At 38.3% G+C, this 23301-nt stretch overlaps 1 protein-coding gene across 3 annotated transcripts in view; it reads left to right on the top strand.

Moving 5' to 3' along the window:
* RNF38 (ring finger protein 38) overlaps nucleotides 1–23301 on the top strand; it is a 105271-nt gene that overhangs the window by 72280 nt on the left and 9690 nt on the right. For all 3 annotated transcript variants that reach the window (XM_079330831.1, XM_079330832.1, XM_079330833.1), the window contains 5 exons: nucleotides 7258–7451; nucleotides 12372–12585; nucleotides 15356–15523; nucleotides 19236–19406; nucleotides 21026–21187. In XM_079330831.1, the coding sequence (XP_079186957.1) occupies nucleotides 7258–7451; nucleotides 12372–12585; nucleotides 15356–15523; nucleotides 19236–19406; nucleotides 21026–21187 (909 nt within the window). The remainder of the gene's footprint in view (nucleotides 1–7257; nucleotides 7452–12371; nucleotides 12586–15355; nucleotides 15524–19235; nucleotides 19407–21025; nucleotides 21188–23301) is intronic.

The following is a 23301-nucleotide window of genomic DNA, read 5'->3' as shown; positions in this document are numbered from 1 at the left end:
TGAAAATCAACTGCAGAATCACAGTGGCTGAAGTTGGAAAGGACTTCTGGAGGTCATCTGGTCCAGCTCTCCTGCTGAAACAGGGCTAGATAGAGCTAAATGCTGAGGATCTTGGCTTTTGAGATAATCCAAGGAGAGAGACTCCAGAGTCTCTGTGAAACCCGTGCCAGTGCTCAATCAAGCAGTGTTACTCATGTTCAAATGGGGCCTGCTGTGTCTCACTGAAGAGATAGTCCTGAGCTTTCCCTTTTCTAGGCTGATCAGTCAGTCCAAGGCTGTCTCAGCCTTTCTGTACACAAGAGGTGCTCTAGGTGATTCATCATCCCTGTGACCCTGTATTTGACTCTCTTGTATGTCAGTGTTTCTCTTGTGATGGGGACCAGAACTGCACACAGTACTCCAGGTGCTATCTCCTAGGACTTTTGCAAGAATTGGTTCATTTTCTCTTTCCTTTCAGTTATCTACTTTTATTGAAATAGTTTGCAGATTTGGAAAGGTCTGTGTTTCTTTGCCGATTTTTTTTTTTTTATTAGACCATAGTCAGATTTCCCTCACTGTTCCTTCATCAGAAAGTTTAGTATGTGCCCGGACAGCCACATATCCGAGTAGTGTCTTGGTCACAACTCTGAAGTCAAAGCTTGGGTAGAAAAAAATGGCTCTGTATATTATTGATAATGAGGTTTTTAGGTAAAATTTGATTTTTTTTTTTTTTCAACAGATGAAGCATTATTTACAGTCTAGGGTTTATATCTAGTGCCTGGGGGGGTGTAGAGTGTGGACATTAATATTAGAATTTTTATTTTCTTACTATGTACCCATTTACCTTGACTTTATGATTATATTATATCAAGATTGTTCTCATCAACAGCTGTAACAGTTTGCAGTTCTTACTAGAGAAGTCACTGTATCTTTTCCAGATGTTCTCTTATTCATGAAAAGAGGTATAATGATTATGTGAATGGTGATGAATTATAGCAAAGGTTCTGATTCCTGCTTACTCTGCAGAAATTGAACAAGCAGTGTTATGTGCTTTAGGGTGACTGGCCCACAGTTGGCAGGATGAAAAAATATCACTATGTTGGCCCATGCAGCTAAGCCAGCAAAATTCTTTGGGCAAATCCAATTATACTAGCAAAAGATTCTTATTTTTGGTGTTTATTTTGTCAGCTGAAGTTCTTCTAAAGAGCTTTTGCCAGTGAAAGATGTGTGTCATTACAGTATGATTCTGCTGGCAAATCTTTATGCATGGACAGGTCCTTTGTTATGCAGCTTTGAGTCCAACTAGATAATCCTTGTTTATTTTGTCTTGAGAAAAGCACGCCAATTAGGCTTGGAAGTAGGCCACTTGTTCATAAAATCTGTTACTTTTTGCTACTTGTGGCACAGGGCTTTTAATTTACTGCCCCTTAGTGGCTTCTTATGGTAGCTCTTTTCTGGTTTTATTTAAAGCTAGAATTTCAAGAGTATATAAAGGAAATTTGTAACTGCATGGTCCCTGAGAGCTTTTCATGTGTCAATTTACAAGTTAATATGATGCTACCTTTTTAATCCAGGTTTGTCTCTTTCCCCTGTTTTTCGCCTCTTTTCACTGTTACACAAAATGTAGATGTGGATCTCACAGGAATAGGGCAGGACAATGAGTATATGAAAGCTGAGAGTTACCATTGTGGGAGCCTTGGGACACCAGTGTTAATCAAATGGAGTGAAGCTCAAGGGAAAACGCAGGGAAGGATGATAAAACCTGGACTTATTAACATACAATGTATATGTAGTGTCCTGTTTGCTCATTAGGCTGATGTAGTGCAGGTGCTGCAGTCTGGATTCCAAGACCTGCAGCTTACCTCTGTCATGTGTACTTATGCTAAAGTACATACAGATGGGGGTGTGTGAACTACCCTGGGTTATCATGGAAAGGAGATAAAATGTCCTTTGGACTTTACATACCCAGATAGGAGAGACAGACTTTCCTGGTTTACCATAACAAATTCTTCTCATCCCTTACACCAGCCCTTTGCATGTTCATTAAATATTCTTGTTTAGGGCAAGGGTGAAGGGCTGTTTTTTATTCCCATATTCTTCTTAGTTTTTACTGTTTTCAGAAGTAATTTAATTTCTCTCTTCCTGGATTAACAGTGTGGTTGCAACTGTGCTCTGTATTGTTTGTGAAAAAGTTTTGTCATCTGTAAGGGAACGTGGAAGGAGACACCATCAGCTTGTGCAAATTGTCTGGTCAAGGCATGTGTGAGTGCCATAAGGGGATAAAAAAAGAAAAGGAGTAATAAATAGGAACATTTTGAGGCACAAATCTGTTGTACCAATTGAAGAGCATATGTGGAAGTGGGAATGTTTATTTCAATGAGATTATTTGATTGCATGCCTCATTAAATGGCATTATTAGAGAAAGGAAGAAGCCATGAACAAGATATGGAGAGAGATATAAACCTACCAAACAAACTTAATGGAGATGAAGACAAGTAACAAAACCCAGTCTGTCACACTAACTGATGAGCTGTCAGAAAGCTGCACACAAAGAAGGACTCTCTGGGTGATAATGATGCAAACCTGAGGGTCCAGGATGGTGGGACAGGACAGTGGGAGTATCTGAGAAGGTGGGGCCAGACAGAAAAAGTGCTCATACAGGTAAACTGTGGCCAGTCTTTATGCTTGCCTGGCTGAGCCCTGTGCCTGATCCCTGCAGTCTGTCCTGTTTGATTGAATCTTTTCTTAACTGCCTGTCTGTGTAATTTCACTTTCTGTGTGTGGGTGTTGCAGGTACTAGGTGAGACCATCTTGAGTAGTAACCAGGCCAGAAACTGGATTCTCCCTGGAGATGTTGGTACCAACGAGGTTTGTAGTGCCAATGGTGGAAGTGAGTGAGGTTCTTGGTGGCAGGAGCTGGAGGGGCTGTAGCTATGTCAATAATTTTTGTGGCTTCCTACAGACTTTGTATCTATAGTGCCAGCTACAGGGGGGTTGTATGAGCTTGTAAACTCTATCTTGTAATGCCACACCTAAGTTAAACTTCTGTCGCTGCTGCTTTCTGTGGGAGAGATGGAAGACAGTAATGCTTACAAAGCCATATGGCCTGCAGTCGCTCCATCCAGTCACATCCAGTCACATTTCCAGTGATTTCCCTTGTCTTGGTTTTGGGTTTGTGGGGTACAACTCTTCCAGAGCTCGCTCAACCTATGCCAAAAATGTACTTAAGGTTAGGTTGGTCTTGGATAATGAATAAGCCATTGCATTTGGATGTAACTGTTCAGCCCAAGAATTTACTGTTATTGTAGGCATGATCAGGCTAACAGAAATGTTGACATGTAATTCAAATTATAGTTGTTAGAATTGTTGGATCAACTAGGATATGCAGAGTTCTCAGTTTACTAGCTCATTAGATGCCTATAGTTAAATGTTGATGTTTACCAAGTGTATCGGGGGCAAAATAATTTCCTTTTCAGTATGCATGCATGAAGAGGAAACATGCAGCTGATGATTTCTGGTCAGCCTGGTAGGATTTTATAGGGTATACCCATCAGATTGTTCTTGTGTATGCCTTCCATGGACTATGCAGGAGCACACTCCTGAGATATTAGTTTACTTTTAAAATACAGATATTTTGTGGGATACAGGATAGATGTAGTTTATTTTCTGAATCTGAGATGGGAGTTATGGAGTAGTTTCTTGTGTTTGTGTCAGGACCGTTAAGTGGAAATATACAGGGAGTTGGAGAGGAAAGTGATTTTCAGATATTTGCAGGACTTGCTTTGGTAATAATTCCCTCCTGTAATGGTTAATAATCAATGTGTGGCTGCAGTATTTATAATTTTACAGGAAAAGAACAGTGAAGAAGGCACACCTCAAAGGGTGTTGTTTTGATGAAAACGCCTAGTTTTTCCCAAATAAGATGGAAAAGCTTTCAGATAAAACATTACTACAAGGAACATAGGCAGAACAAACACTTCTAAAGGGTATTTTACAAGCAGTCATACTCTTTATTCACCTCTATTACTATTACATTTATGGGATTCAATGAGTACACAGATGAGAATGAGACAAAACTCTATTAAGTATGTCAGTGAAATGATAACTTTTGGAAATTACAGTTAAATGCTGAATTTTATGGACGAGATTGTAGGTATTTATTAGTGGCCTGACATATGCTGCGTCTTTTACTAGTAATAATTTGATCACTTTGCCCTGATGCAGCTTCCTTTAAATACGAAGCAATCTGTATTTCTGTTCATCGTGCTCTTTTGGTTCATTGCTGTTTTAAGAAGGGCAGTGAGTTTATCTTGTTAGTTAAAAGCTAGGTAGAGTGTTGTTGATAACTGCCATCCAGTCTGCTCTTGTTGCGTGTTGGACATGAGAAAAATACATCGTGTATGGCTGGAAAAAGTACCAGTAGTCCCTGAAAATAAATTTTGAGTACTAACAAGAAACAGTAAGAGTGATTTGGAGTTTGGAGAGATCCTGTCATTGTGGAAAGTGTTGTATTCCACAAATAAATTACTGAACTTAATGACCAATAATAGTAGACTGAAAAAACATACTGTCAATATATAGTTTTCCACATGCTGATTGGAAATAATATGAAAACAGAATTATACAGGATATGTGTCTCTTATTAGCTCCTTGTACTTTCCTGCATGCTAGTATTATCTTGATGCAATTTCTACATGATTAATAAAAACTAAGACAAAACACCAAGTCTTAAGTGTTTAATTAGGTTTGTATTTGAATTTTTTATAACATCTGTTTGCAAATAAGTTGGACTTAGCTTTAGGTTACTTCTTTTTCAGTACAGAAAAAACACACAATTATATTTTAAATCTCTGTACATGTAGTTCCAAAAAATTATTTCATCTTTATTTTCTTTCTAATGGGAAACAATTTTGAGTAAAATTACTGTTGCTTACTGCAGAGGGAGTTTGAAATATTTGTGAGAGTTAGTAATCTGGAGTGATGATGAAGGCAGACTACTCAGCAGTTTGCATCTCTACAGTCTCTGAAGTGATGTATTCTTAATGCAAAAGGAAAACAACAATAATAATAGTAATAGGACTGTTTTTCCAAAGTAGACTGCTTTCTATGGGGCAAGATATAGCAGTGCTAATGCTTGGGAAGGGTGTCACATTTAAATTAGGGCAGTAGCAGTGGGAGATCCCCAGCCAAAGGCCATAGATTGTATTAGGACAGGAGTGGTTATTCTATTCTTTCAAGGTTTTGTTTTCTGCAAGCTCACTAAATCCACTTTTTTTCCTTCCTCCATTTGACATTTTCTTTTGCACTCACAAAATTGCAGCATACCTAATTTACCAGCATTTTTTTCATCTTTCTCTTTGCATAGGCTTAGTCATCATAATGTAAAAAACTGGGCCACAAATCAGCCTTTTCTGATTCTTACTGCACAGTTCCCTTAAGATTTGTCATTTGGCAGTGTTCTCTAAAATCTAATAAAATCCATTTTCACAGAGTCTCTTCCAGTTTTTTGGTGTTGAGTTTCTCAGGGCAAGCAGCCCTCTAAAGAGTCACCCTTTACCTGGACATCTACTGTCATGAGCCATCAGGTGCATACCTGCCTTTTGACCTCTTTTTCTCTAAAAAATTAAAGTGCAGTTTGTCAAGGAGTTAAAAAGAGATTGAGAACAAACAGATGCTTGCATTATCAGGCTAGTTCCCTAAGAAAGCTGACTGTTTTAGATAAGATGTAGTAGGGAACAACTACAACCTGTATATTAGAAATAATAAAGTATTTGAAAGCAAGAGACTGAAAAGCTCTAAATTTTTGTAAAAAATGGCCACAAGTCAAAGAGAGAAAAAATACCTTTTTTCCCTTGAACACTTGGACAAAATTTCTAGTTCTTAAAAGGAGTGTTCTTGCACTAGAAAGAATGCTGGAGTACAAACTATATATTGATGGAAACCTACCAAGAAGCTACTTAATATAAACATAAATGTAAAGCTAAGAGCTGGGAGAGGTCCATAGTCCAGTCTACAGTTGAGTCTGAAGTGAGACCAGTCTATGGGGAGAGGGCAGCTGTGGAACACAGAGCTGTTGTGGACAAGTTGTTTTCTGTGCTTCAGCTATCTGCAATTACATGCAGGTGTAGTTGAAATAGTGCTGTGGTGGACTGAAAAGGAGGTGGTGGAGTGACAGTACAAGCTGGAGGGCAACTAAATACTACAAGTTTGCTTGCAGTAGGGATTCTGTCAGAGAAGTTCACATGATGCTTGGACTCAAGGATGGTTCCAGTGGTCATTCATGTGTTTCTAGTTTTTTATTAGTTCTGTTGGTGATCTCTGAAGTAGGATGTGTACTTTTCTGTGTTTTCAGTTGCATGCCTATTTAGAGCATGATGTGTTTTAGTTTTGGCAGAATAGTGGGGTGGAGGGGAGGGATGTTTATTGCATTTGTTGCTGCCCTCATAGGCATTGGTGAGAACTTCTGAGAAGAATGACAGCTCTGTTAAATTTTTTGATAGCATGGACACACAGTGAAAGTTATTTGTGTTCATAACCAGTGGGAAAATACTGCTTGGAGCTGAATGACCTTCACATCACTAGCATTGGAAACTTCAGGTGTTATGTAAGCCTTGTGGAATTTTAAGTAGACAGACTTAACCAGAGATTGATTTTTTAATTTTTTTTTTATTTTTTTTTCCTTCAAGTTATGTGTATGAGTGGTTATGATAACATAGCATGAATAACTAGAAGGATGAAGAGTCTCTGTCCTGAGCTAGCAAAATTAAAGTAGGCTGCAGTACAGAGCAGATGTCTGATTAGCTAAGTACAGACTTGATAGGAAGGGGTTGCAATGCAGAGAGCAGACTCTGTGTGGCAGCTGCTTACTGACTAGCACAGATTCCATAACTGGGAAGACTGTATTTATGCATCTTCCCATGCTTCCGTAGCCTGTAAGTGCTAAGGCAAGAGGAATGTAAAATAGGTAATGCCTTATTTTCTTCATATTACTCTTTTCTAATATTGATTTTGCATGGATGTTGGAATTTTTGTATTTTAGTGCTGCTAAAGTATAATTTAAGTGGTAATTCTTCCAGGGGTTAGGGAACCATTAAAAATTTGTGTTCATAAACACAATATAAAGATGAATACTTGCAGGTGATAAATTTCATGGTGTTGTAAGATTTTGGTTTTTAGTGAGTCACTCCTAATGCTAGGTGCAAAGTATGGACTGTAATTCACTCATGTGGAGGTGGGTTTTGTTTCTGTTTTGTTTTGGTTCTCTTTGCACTGGCGCAGAGCGAAGACAGTCCCAGTCCCAAGCGGCAGCGCCTTTCCCATTCAGTCTTTGACTACACGGCAGCATCACCAGCCCCATCGCCACCAATGCGACCATGGGAGATGACTTCAAACAGGCAGCCTCCTCTGGCTCGACCCAGCCAACACCACTTCTCAGGGGAACGATGCAACACACCTGCACGGAACAGGAGGAGGTAAGCACGCTGTGCAGCTTGGGAAACAAGTTATTGTTCTTTCTGATTTTAGCTCAAGAAAGGTGTGTTTTGGGCAGCACTGGCTAGATTACACATGGTAAATATGTTAACGTTTCCTTTGAGCTGTAAGATAATGCAGTTGTGAGTAAAAAGCTACTGAAAGTAATTCAGGCTTGTGCATCATCTTGTAATTTATGTGAAGACTCAGCTTGAGGAAAAGAATGTTCCAAATGTGTTTCATTATGAACCTAATTCTCTATTACTCTGCACTCAGGCAAAAAGCATGTAGAAAAGTGCAACAAAAAATCTTTCTCATCAGGGTACTTTTAAAGGTGTTAAGAATTAGGCATGTAATACCATCATTTTCATTACAGTCACAATTGTTTTTGTACTTAAAACCAAACAAAATAAAGATGAGATATACCAGCTGGGGAGGTGAGGAGGTTAGCATAGTATCAAATGTTTTCTGAGCTGAGTAATTCACATGAAATAGTCATTAGATTTTCATTTTGGTTTTACCTTGCGGCTCATTAACTTCTCAAAGCAGAGATTTTGAAATAAGTTCCAGTGGTCGTGGAAGAGAGAGATTGGAACTGGGGCCTGGATAGATGATACTCTAGCAAAACATAAACTGACAGAATTTTTTGCTATTCTAGTTAAACAAATTATCCAAACCAGAAGCTTTCATTGCCTCACATTCTGCCTCAAAAATGCTGAGTCATCTTAGGCAAGTTAAAACACACTGTCTTTGTTTGCTTCTAAGAAATGTTTTAGCTTGGTTTGTGCCTTAAAAAAAAGGTGTCTGTCCTTTTCCATTAGTATGACATTTAGGCTTAAGATATATTTATTTAGCTAGTTTTCTGCAGATTCCACAAATCATATTTGTCAACAATGATCCATTTTGAAGCAAGAGAGTTTAGAGTATGCTGGTTTTGTATCTTTGCTTCAACTTGATGAATTTGAAAGCTTTCATTTATCTCTCAATGTAGCTTGTCAGAATTGAGAAAGAGGCTAAATTGTGAACTTGAAAGAGTTGTTGTAAAGATAGAAGATCAGACCTTTCACGTAGTTTGGTACAAAAACGCTTTGTTAAGGGCATTTGGCATACAAAATTATTTTGACCCCAGATTGTTTGAACTGAGATGCCTAAAATACATGCATTCAGTCATTTTTGTTTGGTGTCCAGTCAGCTTACACAAATTTCTTTGCAGTGTTCATTAACATCTGCAGAGTTAGCCGTGTGCTTAACAAGCTAAATGCTAGATAGCAGGACCTGGACAGCTTGGATACACTGTGGGATGGAGGAAAAGAATGGAAATGTGTAAGGGCTGAATGTGCATGGGATACGTGTCTTTACATTCAAATGCAATCAAGTGCTACCAAGGTAGTAGCCTGTGGCTTTTGCAAGTATGCTGTTTGCAAACAGGGAGACATCTCCTTGCAAAGCCATCTTCTGTCTGATGTGAGCTGTTAGGTTGGCCGCAGCTTCATGGGCAAAAGCCTTACTCTTTCCAGGGCCAGCTTGCCTGCTCCTGGGTAATAACACAAGTTTTTGCTCTCTTCAGAGACATTTGTGTGTCAGTACTTTGTCTCCCTGCACTTCAGTCAGGGCATTTTTTAGCTTGGGTGCAATGTTGCGTTTGAGCTAGCTCCAGGTCAGTTCCAGAATAGCATTGTTCCTAATTTCTTCTTCTAGAAGCAGGATTTTTAGGGAGAACAATTCATACATGTTTCTTGTCTTGCAACAGTCTTGCTGAGTCTATAGAGTGCTCTGGAATTATATCAGAGCTAATAGCCATTCTCACTGATCAAAATTTGATTCCTTAAGATCATTATGAATGCATCTGTTATTGATGCTTTAGGTGAGGTTATGCCTGTGCTTTTGAAGCAAAATCTTTGTTTTCCCTGCTTTGTTTTTCATTGCAGAATGGTTTCAGAATTCACCAGGTTTTCAGGTTAAGATAAGATGAAAGATGCACTCCAACTGCAAACTGTCATTGAGCTCAAGGAAACAAGCTAGGGCTAGTGCAGGCAAAACCTTTGAAATATGTCTGCTGTGGACATCAGTGCCCCAGTGTCATCAACACTAACTCTTTTGTCCTACCAGTTGATTCCTGTTGGTCAGGACAGTCTGTCTTGGGTTTTTTTTAATACCTGGTTTGTTTTTTTCATTACCTGCCTTACTATTTTGACCTTACCTCTTGGTATCAGGGATTTTGTGCTGTGCCTAACACAAGAGTGCCCTAATTTGTTGTGGTTTTTTATTCTGATTCATTGTAAGCAAGTAAATACTGCATTGATAAATATAGCCTTGTGGTGTGAATTTGCAGAAGGATTTTGTTTAGATACTTTATATAATGTACAGATAAATTATGAATGTAAAAAAGCATGATGCATGCCTATGTGAAATAGAAGGCCATTCCAATCTATCAGCCATTGTGAAGGGGGGGGATCTGTACCATTGCTGTGCCTTACCTTTCATCTATGCTTCCTTTCCTCGTCTTGAATGTAATTCTGAACTAAAGGGATTCAAGAATGTCTTACTGCAAAGAAATCACCCTTGTTAGAAATTCTAAGACCTGCACATACTAACTCTGCAGTTTTGGATACCTTTTGATGGCTGTTCTTACCTGAGGGTAGGAATTCCTGCAATTTTTTCACCACTTTCATCCTGTCGCTTTGTTTTAACCTGGCATTTACCATGTTTATACTGTGCATGTGGTAACAGAGGATTTTTTTGTGGCTGTTTTTAAAGACTTCAAGCACAAGTTCATTGCTGAAGTTTAATAATAGTTTAGACCCATGTTTTGACAATTATTTTGAAGTAATTTCCAATCATTCAGAAGCTGATAAAGCTCTGAATTTTGCTGACTGAAAGGATAGTACATTTATAATTCTTTACAGGAAAAAATCCAGCTTTGCTTTTTACCAGAGAATGGTATTTCTTCAGTCATTTATAAAGACACTCCAGAAGTTTTGCCAGCCTTTATTGGCTTTTTCATAATTCTGGGTTGATAGAAAAGTAAAACCAGGCCTTTTAACCAAGACAGAGGCAAGATTAGTTTTACAAGAACTACCTTGTCTAAGCCACCTTGTGTAAAGGCTGGTGGCAGTTAAGAGTATTTTTGTTCTTCTGAAGCCCTGGTGCTGTCTTTTGTAACTTTCCTCTATTTTTGGAACTTTTCCAAAGAAAAATCCTCACATAGGCATTTTTATGTTAAATTATTCAGACCATTTGTATTTCATAGCAGAAAATAGCAAATTTAAACAACCTGAGTACTCCAAACAGTAGAACATCTTCTGCATTACTAGTTCCATGATTAGAAGCTATATATGCCAGTTTTGCCTAAGAAGAATGTAGCAGTTGTATCATATTGGCAGTAAAGCAGCACAGGGTACAGCAAAAACTTCAGGAAAGAAAACTGGATTTAAGACAAAATACATTAGTAAGAGCTTAAATTTAGGTTCTCAGTGGTTAGAAGAAAACACAACCTGTATGTTCTGCCATGGTATTTTATAAAAATAAAGGCAGCTATGCATTTTTAAATTATTAGGGGTTTTCTTTGCTGTGTTACAACCTGGCCTTATGCCTTCTGACTGACCTGTTGAGAATTACTATTTGTTTCTGTTCTAAGAATGGCAGTAATGTCATAAAATCTCTGTGAGGTCAGGTAGAAAAATGGTGGCTTGAGACATTGTATCATATACTCACAGTAGCATCTGGGTCACTGGTAATGTGGTTTCAATTACCCCAAGGATGTCTGTTTTATGCAGCACAAAAGTTGGACTCAACCTGAGAAGTGTCTGGGGTTTGCCAACAGGTTGCAGGTTTATTTGATTGGTATTTGGTAATTGCAGAAGTTCTGTTTCATGCAGTGTTGGAGAGGACATGTTCTAATAATGATCACAGATCCTTTTTGTCTCTTCACTGCAGTTTGAGTCCTTTATCCTGTTTCATATATGGGAAACCATTTTACCCCACGTAGCTTTAATTTGCTGTTGTTTCTGGAACCTGCAACTTCTGTGTGTTGTGGAGACTGGAAGGCATGTGCTGAAAGTGCTGCAAGATAATTTTATGTTTTTCAATACTTTCCCCTTCCAAATAAATGAGAAGTGACTTGTTCAAAACCTCTCATAATGAGTTTTTTACATCTGTGTTCATCATTTTCTGAGTGCTGAACCTGAGCAAATGGTCTCTGATTTCTAAAAGTTTTGGCTCAAGGTAGTTGCAGCTCTGCTCAGAACATGCACACTATTATATAAGAATGCATAATCAAATCCTACACCTGTAGATCAGTTGATCAATATGCTCTGGTCTTAATCTATCTACAGAAGTTCTCCACTATTAAAAAGAAACAATACCGTAATCATAATTTCATGGGATCTTCTGGAGGGAATTTTAGAATGCACTCAGTTATGAACATGTGAGAGCTGAAAAATTAATTTATTTTTTCAGAGAAGTCTACTGCTTTGTCTGCTGTCACTAGGCAAACAATCATTCTCTGATGTGGTTGAAACAAAGACCCTGGGGAAATCTGTGATCATTTAATGAAGGATTTTTACCTAGACAGAGTAAAGGCATGGGAATGTCATGAAGATTGCTGTCTTGACTTTTGAGCACTACTATGGCAATCCAAATGTTATTTTTTTAACAAGGTAATATTTACATAGGAGTTCTTCTCTTGGTTTCCTTAGCAGAATTAAGCTATGCTCTGTTAAACATTCCCCCAATGAAAAAAAATGCCATTTGTAAGGATTCCGGCCATTCTGTCAGTGAAAATTTTTATTCCAAACTAATAAACTTGTTCTAGTAAAATTTTCCAGTTTAAAAAATTCATTGATATTTGATTCTCTTGAGGTTTTAGTTAAGAAGGATTTGTGTCATTTATGTAACCTCTAATTTTTTAAATACATTTCCAGTCCTCCTGTTCGACGTCAGAGAGCAAGGAGAGATCGTTTGTCTAGACATAATTCTATTAGCCAGGATGAAAACTATCACCATCTCTCCTACGGACAGCAGCAAGCAATAGAAGAGCCTCGAGCCTTTCGCCCACCGAATGTATCTCCTCGTATGTTGCACCCAGCTGCTCACCCACCACAGCAGAATGCAGTGATGGTTGACATTCATGACCAGGTAACATTTTTAGACCACAAACAGAAGGCTGTTCAAGATGTGGTGTTTGGTTTTGGGGGATTTTCAGGATCCCTCTCCTCTCCAAATAGTTCACCTCATCTCATAGTTGCCAATGAAAGTCACGACTAAAGTCTATTTGACTTCTTACTGGTGGTGCTGGTGGTGATGTTTTTCGTTGAGTATTACATGTGTGAAGCATTGCAGTAGGCAGTGAAAACTACCCAAGTTCAGATTTCTAATAAAGAAAATTGATACTTAAAAATTCATACTCAACTATTTGTCAATGCATGAATTGGCATGTTTCTCTGTGTCTTTGCCTCACACCTTTGAAATGCAATTATTTTGCTTTTGTAACTAGTTTCTTGCAATAAAGATGTGTTAGGATACTTACTAATTATGTATTCTATTTCACATGAAATACCTCAGCTTAGGAGTCATTAAATAGTTTAAATGCATTATTTAGAACTCACAATGCGTATAGTTGGTTGTTTACATAGCAACAGAACTCATGGTAGTTTTGTTGCATAACTAAATTAAGCTTCCAAGCCTAATCAACTCCTTCTTAAATTATATGAAAAAATTATATACGTAGTTGGTCCAGAAAGTAAATAATTCATCTCTGTGACAGCACATTGTATAGAATTCTGTAACTGAGCACCTGTAAAAGAAGTTTTGGGCTTCTCACTACAAGGAGGACATAGGGCTGATGGAGCATATCCTTGAAGAGCAATGGAACTGATGAAGGGCCAGGAGCACAAATTGTATGAGGAGTGGCTGAGAGAGCTGTGTGTGTTTAGCCTGGAGAAAAGGAGGCTCTGGGAGGACTTTACCAATCTCTAAAACTACGTGAAAGGAGGTTGTAACCTGGTGGGCATTGGTTTCCCAAGTAACAAGTGACAGGATGAGAATAAATGGCATCAAATTGCACAAGGGTAGTTTAGATTGGCTATTAGGAATATCTACTGGAAGGATCACCAGGCATTGGAACTGGCTTCCCAAGGAAGTAGTGGAATCAGGAGGTATTTTGAAGACACATAGGTTGACAATTATAGACGTGATGTAGGGGTGGCAGTGCTGCGTTAATGTTTGGACTTGATGAACTTGGGGGTCTTTTCCTGCCTAAATGATTCTGTGATCCTGTTGAGGTAACCTTTGTTGTCGTCTACTAAACTAACAGGCTACAGCACAAGTACACTTGCTACATAGTCGTGAATAGACCTGGCACGAATTCCAATGTCCACATTGGAAGCTGCATGTGCACAGAATGCAGCTGTAAGATCTGTGCTTAAAAGCTGGATTGCACTCAGTGCAGTAACATAGCCCTGGTGTGTCATACTAAGTGTGCAGAGCAGTTCTCAGCAGAGAAGTATTTGTATTTGGGACCAAGTGAAAGGATATAAGCCAATGCCATTCTAGCAGTCTCATGAACTCCCATTTTTAACAGTTCTGCTGGAGATCAGGTAATCTCTTGCTTTATGCTGTAAGTTTATGACAAGTCTGACTGAACAGTTTTCCATCCCACTGGCAAACACCATCTGTGATCGGATGTCAGTGTTTCAAGGCTGACTGAGGTCGTCTATGGTTCTACTTTACAATTCATGGACATTTTGAGAAGTCTTTTTTTTTTATTATTGTGACCAATAAACATTCGAGCATCACACACAGCATTGCACTTATGCCCAGCTTTTGTAGCAGAGGCAGAACTGGTTCAAGTTCAGTGTCTTTCCTGAGACTGGTTTCTCTCTGTTATTAATATTTGAGATTTTAATCTGTGTTCAGTGATCTGTGTATCTATTTTGGTCTCTTTTTCTGGCTGTACACTACCACTTCGGTAGTTTAGCTCTCTTTACTCATTCTCACCTTCCTGAAGAGCTTTTTTTTTTTCCATTTTAAATAAGAAGGTTCTATTTTGGCTGATCATGATGGAGGAGAGAGCTTTGAAATAATTAGTTTCATTTAATCTGTGCTGCCTGACTCTTAAGCTTATTCAGTTTTATTAGAGCATGAAGATGTTAAAAGATTGTTCAGTGTTAAAAAATCCAACAAAACCAACAATAAAATTTTAAACAAACATCTCATGTAGTTTCTAGGTCCAGAATACCTTTGGATCTTGGTTTGATGATTAAATTTTAGGGATTGCCACTAGTTAGAAAATTGTGTTACATGGTTTCCTATTATAAATCTGGATAGTTAGCATCTGCTGCCTCTTAGACATGTTAACTTTTCCTTTTCAGCTTTCTAGCTAGCTGTTCTGTTACTTAAATTAGGAATGTAGCTTAAATTCTGGCTTGAAAGTGAATCGAGAGCGGTCTCTTTGGAAAAAATCTGGAATATAGTTTTGTTATTAAAAGAGACAAGTCTCTTGGGTTAATATTCAGAACAGAGAAAATTCCTGAGCTTCTTGTAGATTGCCTTTTATGTTGGAGTTACTGGCTTCTTATTTGATAAAATTAACCTGTGGGAAAGAAGAGAGGGTAGGCAGGCTTAGTAGTCTGATGTGCTTCTGAGTGACTAAGGTGCCACTGAAGTTTTAACATGTTAAGCTGAGAGATTTCTCTTGCCCAGAAATTCTGATCAATAAATAATATTCCATTGGTAAAAACATTTTAATGAATGGAAATTACAACCCTGTGCCTCCTTTTGCAGTTTCTTTGTGAATATATTATTTTTCTGATCTGTAAGTAGAGGCTTGTTAGCTTACTGTGCTGTACAACAATGTTAAGACTTTGCAGTAAGTTATTAAATCCATTTTCTTTTTCTTTTGCTGCAGATCCATCAGGGCACAGTTCCTGTTTCATACACAGTGACAACTGTGGCTCCACATGGGATACCACTTTGCACAGGCCAGCACATTCCAGCCTGCAACACGCAGCAGGTCCCAGGGTGCTCAGTGGTTTTCAGTGGCCAGCACCTTCCAGTTTGCAGTGTGCCTCCCCCAGTAAGTGGATCTCTCTAACTACACCAGCTTTGAACTGTTTCTCTAGTAAAAATCTATAATGTCATACACAGTACTATGTACAGTATCTAGTGAACACTTTTGATGTTACCATAATGTTGGTCTCTGCCAGCAGTATGTAACTTTGCTTTTCCTGTGGTGCATTGTGTGACATGAATAACCCTTTATGGCACTGAAATAAAACCTTTGATATGACCCGTCTATTTGTGTAGGTTACTTACTGAAGATTAAGGGTAATCTGCATTTATTGTGCCCGGGTACTGTTTATCCCCACAGGAGCAACAAGTCTGCAGCATGCTGCTGGCTAGTCTGGAGTATTTGTGAGAATCAGTTCCCCTTGCCTGTCAATTGGTGAAAGTCTGTTACCTAAGCTGGTGTGTATCCCTGAGGCAGCAGGAGAGACAGCCGTTTTCTTCTGTTTAGTGGTGGTGTCATGGAGCAAACAATATCTAGACCAGAACAATACTTACAAAGTATATTCAGCAAGGAAAAAAGCAACATGTCCTAAGGAACAACAGAAAAAAATCTGAAACTGTATTGGGGCTTAGGAAAATCCCTCCTATGGTTACTAATAATCTTACCCTATGCTTTGAAAAGGTGTATTATCTGTGCAATTCATAAAATATTTTGTAATTCGACAATGCAGTTGTCGTTTTAATACATATAGGAGTACAGGAGTAAATCTCTGTTTTTTGTTTTGAATGTGCAACAGTTAATTAGGTGTGTTGAGAGAATAGATCCAGTACAAGTCATTATAAACAGTTAAGTTTCTGTAGCATCAGCAGGCAGACTTTATGCTTTCTTCTGTTAAAGCATAAGATTGAGAAATAGTTTTAAGTTAGGAGGGGGCTCTAGAGGTTGTCTGGTGGTCACCTGCTGAGATACCAACTTCCAAGTATGGAGATTTCACAATGCCTCTAAGTTTCTGCTTCAGTGTTTGGCTGTCTTTGTGATGAAGAATTTCCTCTGTATGTCTGCTTGAGTTTTCTTTGTTGCATCTTGGTCCCCTTGGTCCTTGAGCTCTTTTACTTGGCTTCTTGAGGAGAACTTGGACTCTTCCTGTCATCTCTCAGGAAGTAGTTAGACACAGGGGCAAGGTTTTTGCTTAGTTTTCTCTTTTTAAAAAAGAGCAAGTTTAGTGATACCATGTCTTTTGTGCAGTTTTCTTGAAGTCAGTGTTCATCAAGAGCACTTTCACCAAAACCTGGTCATCGTCTTGTCATTGTCTCTGACGCTGGAACCCCCAAAATTGGGGCCAAGACTTGAGATTAATGTCACAGTTTCTGAATGGAGAGGCAGAATCACTTCACTGGTTTCACCAGTTGCTTTTTAGCTATGCAGCCCAGCATGCCATGTGCCTTTGTGGCTAAGTACACTATGAATATTGTATACATGTCCATCACAAGCCCACTTTTCTTTTTCCCAAATCTGACTGCAGACAGTTAGTTTCAGAGTGTCCAGATCCATGGAGCGGATCCACTCTTTTCCAGTGCCAGACTTAACATTTGTCTTTGAATTTTAAATAGTTGGCCAGTTTCTCCAGCCTGTAAAAGTACATCTCAAAGCTAGCCCATGTCCTCCCTTGAACATATCGTCTTGCTCACCAGCTTCTTCTGTGAACTCCCCAGTTTCCTTTTGTTATTTTAACAATATTTGTCTCTCTCACTGCATGCGTAACTATGAAGTGAACAAATGTCAAAAGCAGCGTGGGCAGCAGGGAAGGGAGGGGATTCTGTCCCTCTGCCCTGCTCTGGTGAAACCCCAGCTGGAACCCTGCACCCAGCTCTGGAGTCCCAGCACAGGAAGGGCACGGAACTGCTGGAGGGAGTCCAGAGAAGGGACACCAAGATAATCAGAGGGATGGAGCACCTCTTCTATGATGAAAGGCTGAGAAAACTAGGTTTGTTAGCCTGGTAAAGAAAAGGCTTTGGGGAAACCTAATTCCAGTACTTGGAGGGAGCCTACAAGAATAATGAACAGAGACTTTCACAAGGGCATGTAGTGACAGAACAAGATGGGACTTCAAACTGAAAAAGAGTAGGGTTAAATTGGATAATAGGAAGGAAAAAAATCTTTACTGTGAGGATGATGAGGCACTGGAACAAGTTGCCCAGGAAAATGATGTTTTCCATATTCCTGAAAGTATTCAAGGTTGGATGAAGGTCTGAGCAGCCTGGTCTAGTGAAAGGTGTCCCTAATCATGGCAGGAGTGTTGGAACAAAATGATCTTTTAAGGTGCCTTCCAACCTAGGTAATTTCTATGATATGTGCAAACTGAAGAACTTTTTAAAAAACTTGAATGAATAAACAGGTAATTTACATTTCTTTCTGCTTAGAAGTTAGTGTGGCTTCATTTGCTCTAACTTTAAAAAGTAGCATGGGCATAGCACAAATCAAACATTTCCAAACATATATAGGAGCTATGGTAATCTTTACCACGTAGAATCCTATTTCAGTGTTTCCCAAAGAATGTCATGTTTTAAAGGAGATTGTGAGATGTTCTACCTGTGGATTTATCTTCAGCTCTTTCAGAGGACAGCTTAAATTTAGTAAAGTACAAGTGTATTATAACCATAGAAACACTTGTTTATGTTATTTGTTTTAGAAAACTTATGTAGTAACTGAAGGAAAAGAATAGTCAGCAAAATTTAAATTAAAAATAGTAGTTGGATCAAATTATTTTACTAAGGTTTTTGAGCATTTGGAGGTTTATGTTTAGTCATGATCACAGCAAATTGAGATGGTAGTTTTACCTCCACTACTGAAATCTAATTTGAAGTTAATTCCCTTTACCATTTCATGCTATTATAGGCAATATGTAAATGTATGCTAATAAAAACTAATAAGAAAAAAAAGGTGAGAGATCAAAACTGGGTAATTGTTCTTTTCAAGGTTTGATAATGAATATCTTAATTGAATGCTCTTGTAACTGTTATAATTGTAAAAGAAATGTGTGACAGTCTCATATTGGATCAAGGCACAACAAAAAAGAGAAACAGGTTCCTTTCTCCTCCATCTGTAAAGGTGGAAGTAGAACTGAACAATGCCACAAAGCACATTCCTGTTGCCCTGCAGTGCCTTCATGATTTTTCAAACATTAGTGTCCGAAGTTGCTTATGTGTCAGGAATTGAAGGGAGGAGAGAAAGAGAGCTATATCCTGTAATATCTGTCTCTAGGGACCTGCTTTTAGAGCACAGACTCACCCAAAAGTGCAAAATGGAGCAGACTGTATGAATTATTCCTGGTATATGAGGCAACAAAGGTCTTTGGGCACAGTCTGACAGCTGAGTCCCTCAGCTGCATCTAAAACTTAAAGTGGTTGCAAGACCATTCCTTTGCATGTTGTTTAGATGGTGATATATGGGGAAAATAAAATTAACTAGGATAACAGTATCTGCTCTTCACTTAGGAGCCTGTCTAATCCTGGAGTATTGAAAATCCAGACTCCTAGTGACCTCATGCGCACCTAGCAGATGTCACACTATGTTGTTTCCTAGGGCCTCTTCTATAGTAATCACTGTTCCTTGGGTTTTTGAATGAGTTACTATTTATGTGTATTTTCGAGGCTTTTTCAACAAGGCTAAAGAACTGTTCTGTTACAATTATATCTTTCCATAAGGAATGCATAGAATATGGAACATTGTGTAGGGAATATTTGTGCTACAAAAATGTATTGTTTTCATTTTATTTCAGATGCTTCAGGCGTGCTCAGTCCAGCACCTACCTGTACCATATGCAGCATTTCCACCCCTCATTTCTAGTGACCCATTCCTTTTGCATCCTCCTCATATCTCTACACACCACCCTCCTCACTTACCTCCTCCAGGACAATTTGTTCCTTTCCAAGCACAGCAGTCACGGTCGGTAAGTAATGCTTCTTACCCCACTCTCAGTAGAACTGGTGGGCTGGATGGGCACCTGATTCAGGAAACAAGGGTTTTCTTTCAAATTGTAACTGCTTGGTATGAAGATAAAAAAATACTTCTGTAGTTCAGTGTTTCACATCAGATTTCATCATTGGCTGGGCTGTTTCTTCATAGGCTTTTACTTCTGTCAGAAAGATGGGTATTTCCTTCACCATCAGGTATTTCTTTCCCAGGAAGCAGAATAGAATCCAAAGGAGGTTGTGTAAGCATTGTAGGCATCTCAGAGAAAAGCTTAGAAGATAAAAGAGCACAGTGTCGCTTTTATTACATGTTTCTTTTTTTACATAATAATACAAGAAGTATTACTTCTTGATTAATTTTTAAATGACCAGTCCTTTCCCTAGGACATTTCCTTTACACTTTTGAAAGTTACTGATGTTGCCCCTGAAGCAGATTTGGCTTAGTGAAACGGACTGTGGCAACATGGGAAGATGTGACTGTTTTGGATTTAGGGGGAAATCAGGTTTATAGTTCTGGCCTACCACTCTTTATATGTGGTTATCTGAGTACTTGTCCATTAGTTTGCCCAGGTGAGTAGAAGACATAGATCTTTCTGTAACAGAGGATACAGCTCTATTGTTGCAAACACTGCTGAGACTCCTTATGCCATGTCTCCGGTGTGGGTAGGATTGTAATCACATCATTACAGTAATGGGTGAACAGTTTCCATTATCCTAACAAAGTGGGGTTTTTGTGGTAGAAATCTTTACAATACTTAGCTTTAGAAAATGTATGGACTCAGGTTTTAGCTTGAGTTGCTTACTTAGGTTTTTAACAAGGTTTGCCTCTAAGCTATCAGATCTGCCAAAAAGCTTGTATTGTAGTGGTTTAAGAATATCTTGTTCATTCTGTAAGAAAAAGACGGAATATTACTTTGGTTCTTCAAGGTGGCTTTCCAGCTGAATTTCTTGAAATGGTGGAATTCAGTGTCAATAACAGAAAGGTGTATTTATGAAACAGTAAGAATTCCTGGTTGTTTCTTGGACACTTTTGGACTCATGTTATAGATTTGACTAGGAACAAAACTGATGTTGGAATCTCATGCTTCTGAAACCTCAGGACTGCTTATAAGGACTGCTTTGATGACCCTCCTAGGAAAGCATCTGCTTTCTGGATATCATTGTCAGTTTCGTCTGTGGAATCACCATGATTCCTCTCCTCTTTTCAGTTTTTCTGGCACAATTTCAGTTCTTGTCTATGGTTGTTTATTTTTTTCTATTGCATAGTTATACAATGAGAGCAGGCTGGCAAGAGGGAAGAGCAAATATTTGTCCTGAAAAATGCAAGATACAGAAAATTGCAGCCACTCCTATATTTGTTAGATCACATAAATTCCTGGTCTATAAGCACGGCTAACTGGAAAAGGTGAACTTATATCAAATGTGTAGTGTTGTCTTTGCTTTTTTGGGTAGTGTTAATGGCCTAGAAATTGTTCACAGAGTTACTATAGAATTGATCACAGCAGCATAGAGTATACAGCTGAGACTGCAGTTCTTTATTGGGGAAAAATTTAATCTCTATTATTGCGACAAAGGCTGTCTCTGTTTTTTTTTGTAGCCACTTCAAAGGATAGAAAATGACGTAGAATTGCTTGGAGAACATCTTCCTGTAGGAGGTTTTACATACCCTCCCTCAGCCCATCCACCAACGTTGCCTCCCTCAGCTCCTCTTCAATTCTTAGCCCATGATCCATTACACCAGGAGGTGTCATTTGGGGTAGTAAGTATTGTTTCCTATGTTACATTCTCTTTCATACTGCATTAACATTCTTGATCTTTATTCTGTAGTACATTTTGTTGAAAAGTCACATTTTTGCATATTCCAGTGTTGTAATAGCTGCATTGTGTGGTGTTTTCTTTAAACTTTTGTTAATTAAGGGTAATTTAATGACGTCAGCGAATTATTTCCAGTAGCATTATGTGCAGAGTGCAGCAGCATTTACTTAGAATACTTTCCATGTTGTCATATAGTCTGTTGCAGGAATTGGTCAGTACAGTTTAGAAAAACTGTTGTCACTTTTAATTGAATTCTTCATCATATACTGAGTTTCTACAACTCGGGAAAGCTAGAATACTTAGAAAACTTTAAACACCTGTTAGAGTGCTTCCATGGCGTATACCATGCCATATATTATAGAGAAAACCATGTTATAAAGCATGATTTATGTCAGCTTTCAGGGGATCATCGGGCAGTTCAGCTGCAGCAGCACAAAATAAAATTAAAAGTGGTGCAGAATAGTCTGTGTTGGATTTAGTTGAATCATGTGCTTCTGTGATGTGTCCAGTGGTGGTACTTCTGGGATCTTTGTCTTGTACTTCAATTTGCAATTATACTAGTCCTGAAATGGGTCAGGATTTTGTTGTTGTTGCTGTTGTTATTGTTTTGTGCGGGTCACTTCTTTAAAAAAAAACAACAAAATACCCCCTGTCCTGCCTGTGTGATTCTGGGAGAAATAGCTAGATCCCTAGTATAGGTGCTGAAATTTTTTATTGTTTGACATGTGCATCAAGTTGTCACTGGTTTTAGGGGTGTGTTGTTATTTAAATTTTAAATAATAATTAAATTTTAGGCCCTGTGGCTGCGGGATATACAGATAGCTTGTCTTTAATTATACTTCTTGGAATCACAGAACTTAGTCAAATGCTTGCTGTAGTTTTTATAAAGTTCAAGTAAACACCAACCATTTCAAAGGGTGACCAACTTACTGCTATCTAAAGGTGTATAAATTTTCAATGAAGTTTTCAGGCACTATTAGACACTTTCTTCCATAAACTGCTTGTATTTTATTCAGTAGGCTTGTTAGATTAAGTAGTCTAATCATACATGTTTTGCTTGGAGTCAGACTTCCTTCATTTTTAAGTCTGGTTGTTAAAGTAGATGGGGAACATAGTACCATTTTCTGCAGATTGCAGCATTTGTCCTCTCCGATGCTTCAGCTTGTGTTGTTTATTGCTAAGGAGTAGAATACAGACATTACAAGTAACCATGTGGCCTTTTATAAAGTAGTACTAAATCTTTATAAAGCTTTATTTGCACTAACATTAGAATGGAATAGCTGCATTTCTGATTCTTTTTCATTCAGTGAACACAACAGTTTCTAATTATGTTTTTGGAATCGTAGAATTCACAAAGCAGTAAAATTAATATTTGATATGTCTAGTTTGAGACTTCAACTGAAAGGAGCCTGGCTCTTTTGCATTGTGCTTATATTCATATCTTAATTTTATGTGTGACCATGGCTACCTAATTGTAATGTTTCCATTGTAAAATTAGGGGATTTTTTGTTAGTTATTGGGAGTGTTGGGCTCTTCTGCTTTCAAATTTCAAACATGTTAGTAAAGACTTAGAGCATATTTTTTAAAAAATAAAAAAGTCTTAAGGCCCTCAAATATGAATTCAATAGGCATACATGAATTTCACTTGTAGAAAATACAAAGACATTTCAGTAAAAGATGAAAAAAAAGCACCCTGATTTATCCATGGAATGAATGCATTGAAACTTTGGGCTTGAGTTTCTCTCAGTGGTCCAGCTGCAGAAATTGTACTGATTAAACCATCGACATACACCTGAAAGCCTTAAAGCCTTTAAGCCTAAATGTAAATACATACCACTGCTTAAAAGTTATCAAGTTTTTTAAAAGAGATTTTTTTAAACGTTCTCATTTTTAGAGGATTTTTAAGGGCTTCTTTACTCAACTGCTTATGCACAGGCCTGCATAATAGTACCTGTACCTTTTATATTTACAAGAGGGTCAGCAATTCATGTCCTGTTTCCCAAACTATACTGACTGTAGACTAAACATACAAGAACTTGTAAGGATTTCTGTTGTATA

Source organism: Erithacus rubecula (genome assembly GCF_903797595.1).
Source record: "Erithacus rubecula genome assembly, contig: SUPER_Z_unloc_1, whole genome shotgun sequence".
Classification (NCBI taxonomy): domain Eukaryota; kingdom Metazoa; phylum Chordata; class Aves; order Passeriformes; family Muscicapidae; genus Erithacus; species Erithacus rubecula.
Note: the sequence above shows the minus strand (reverse complement) of the source record. Positions and strands in the feature narration are given on the sequence as shown.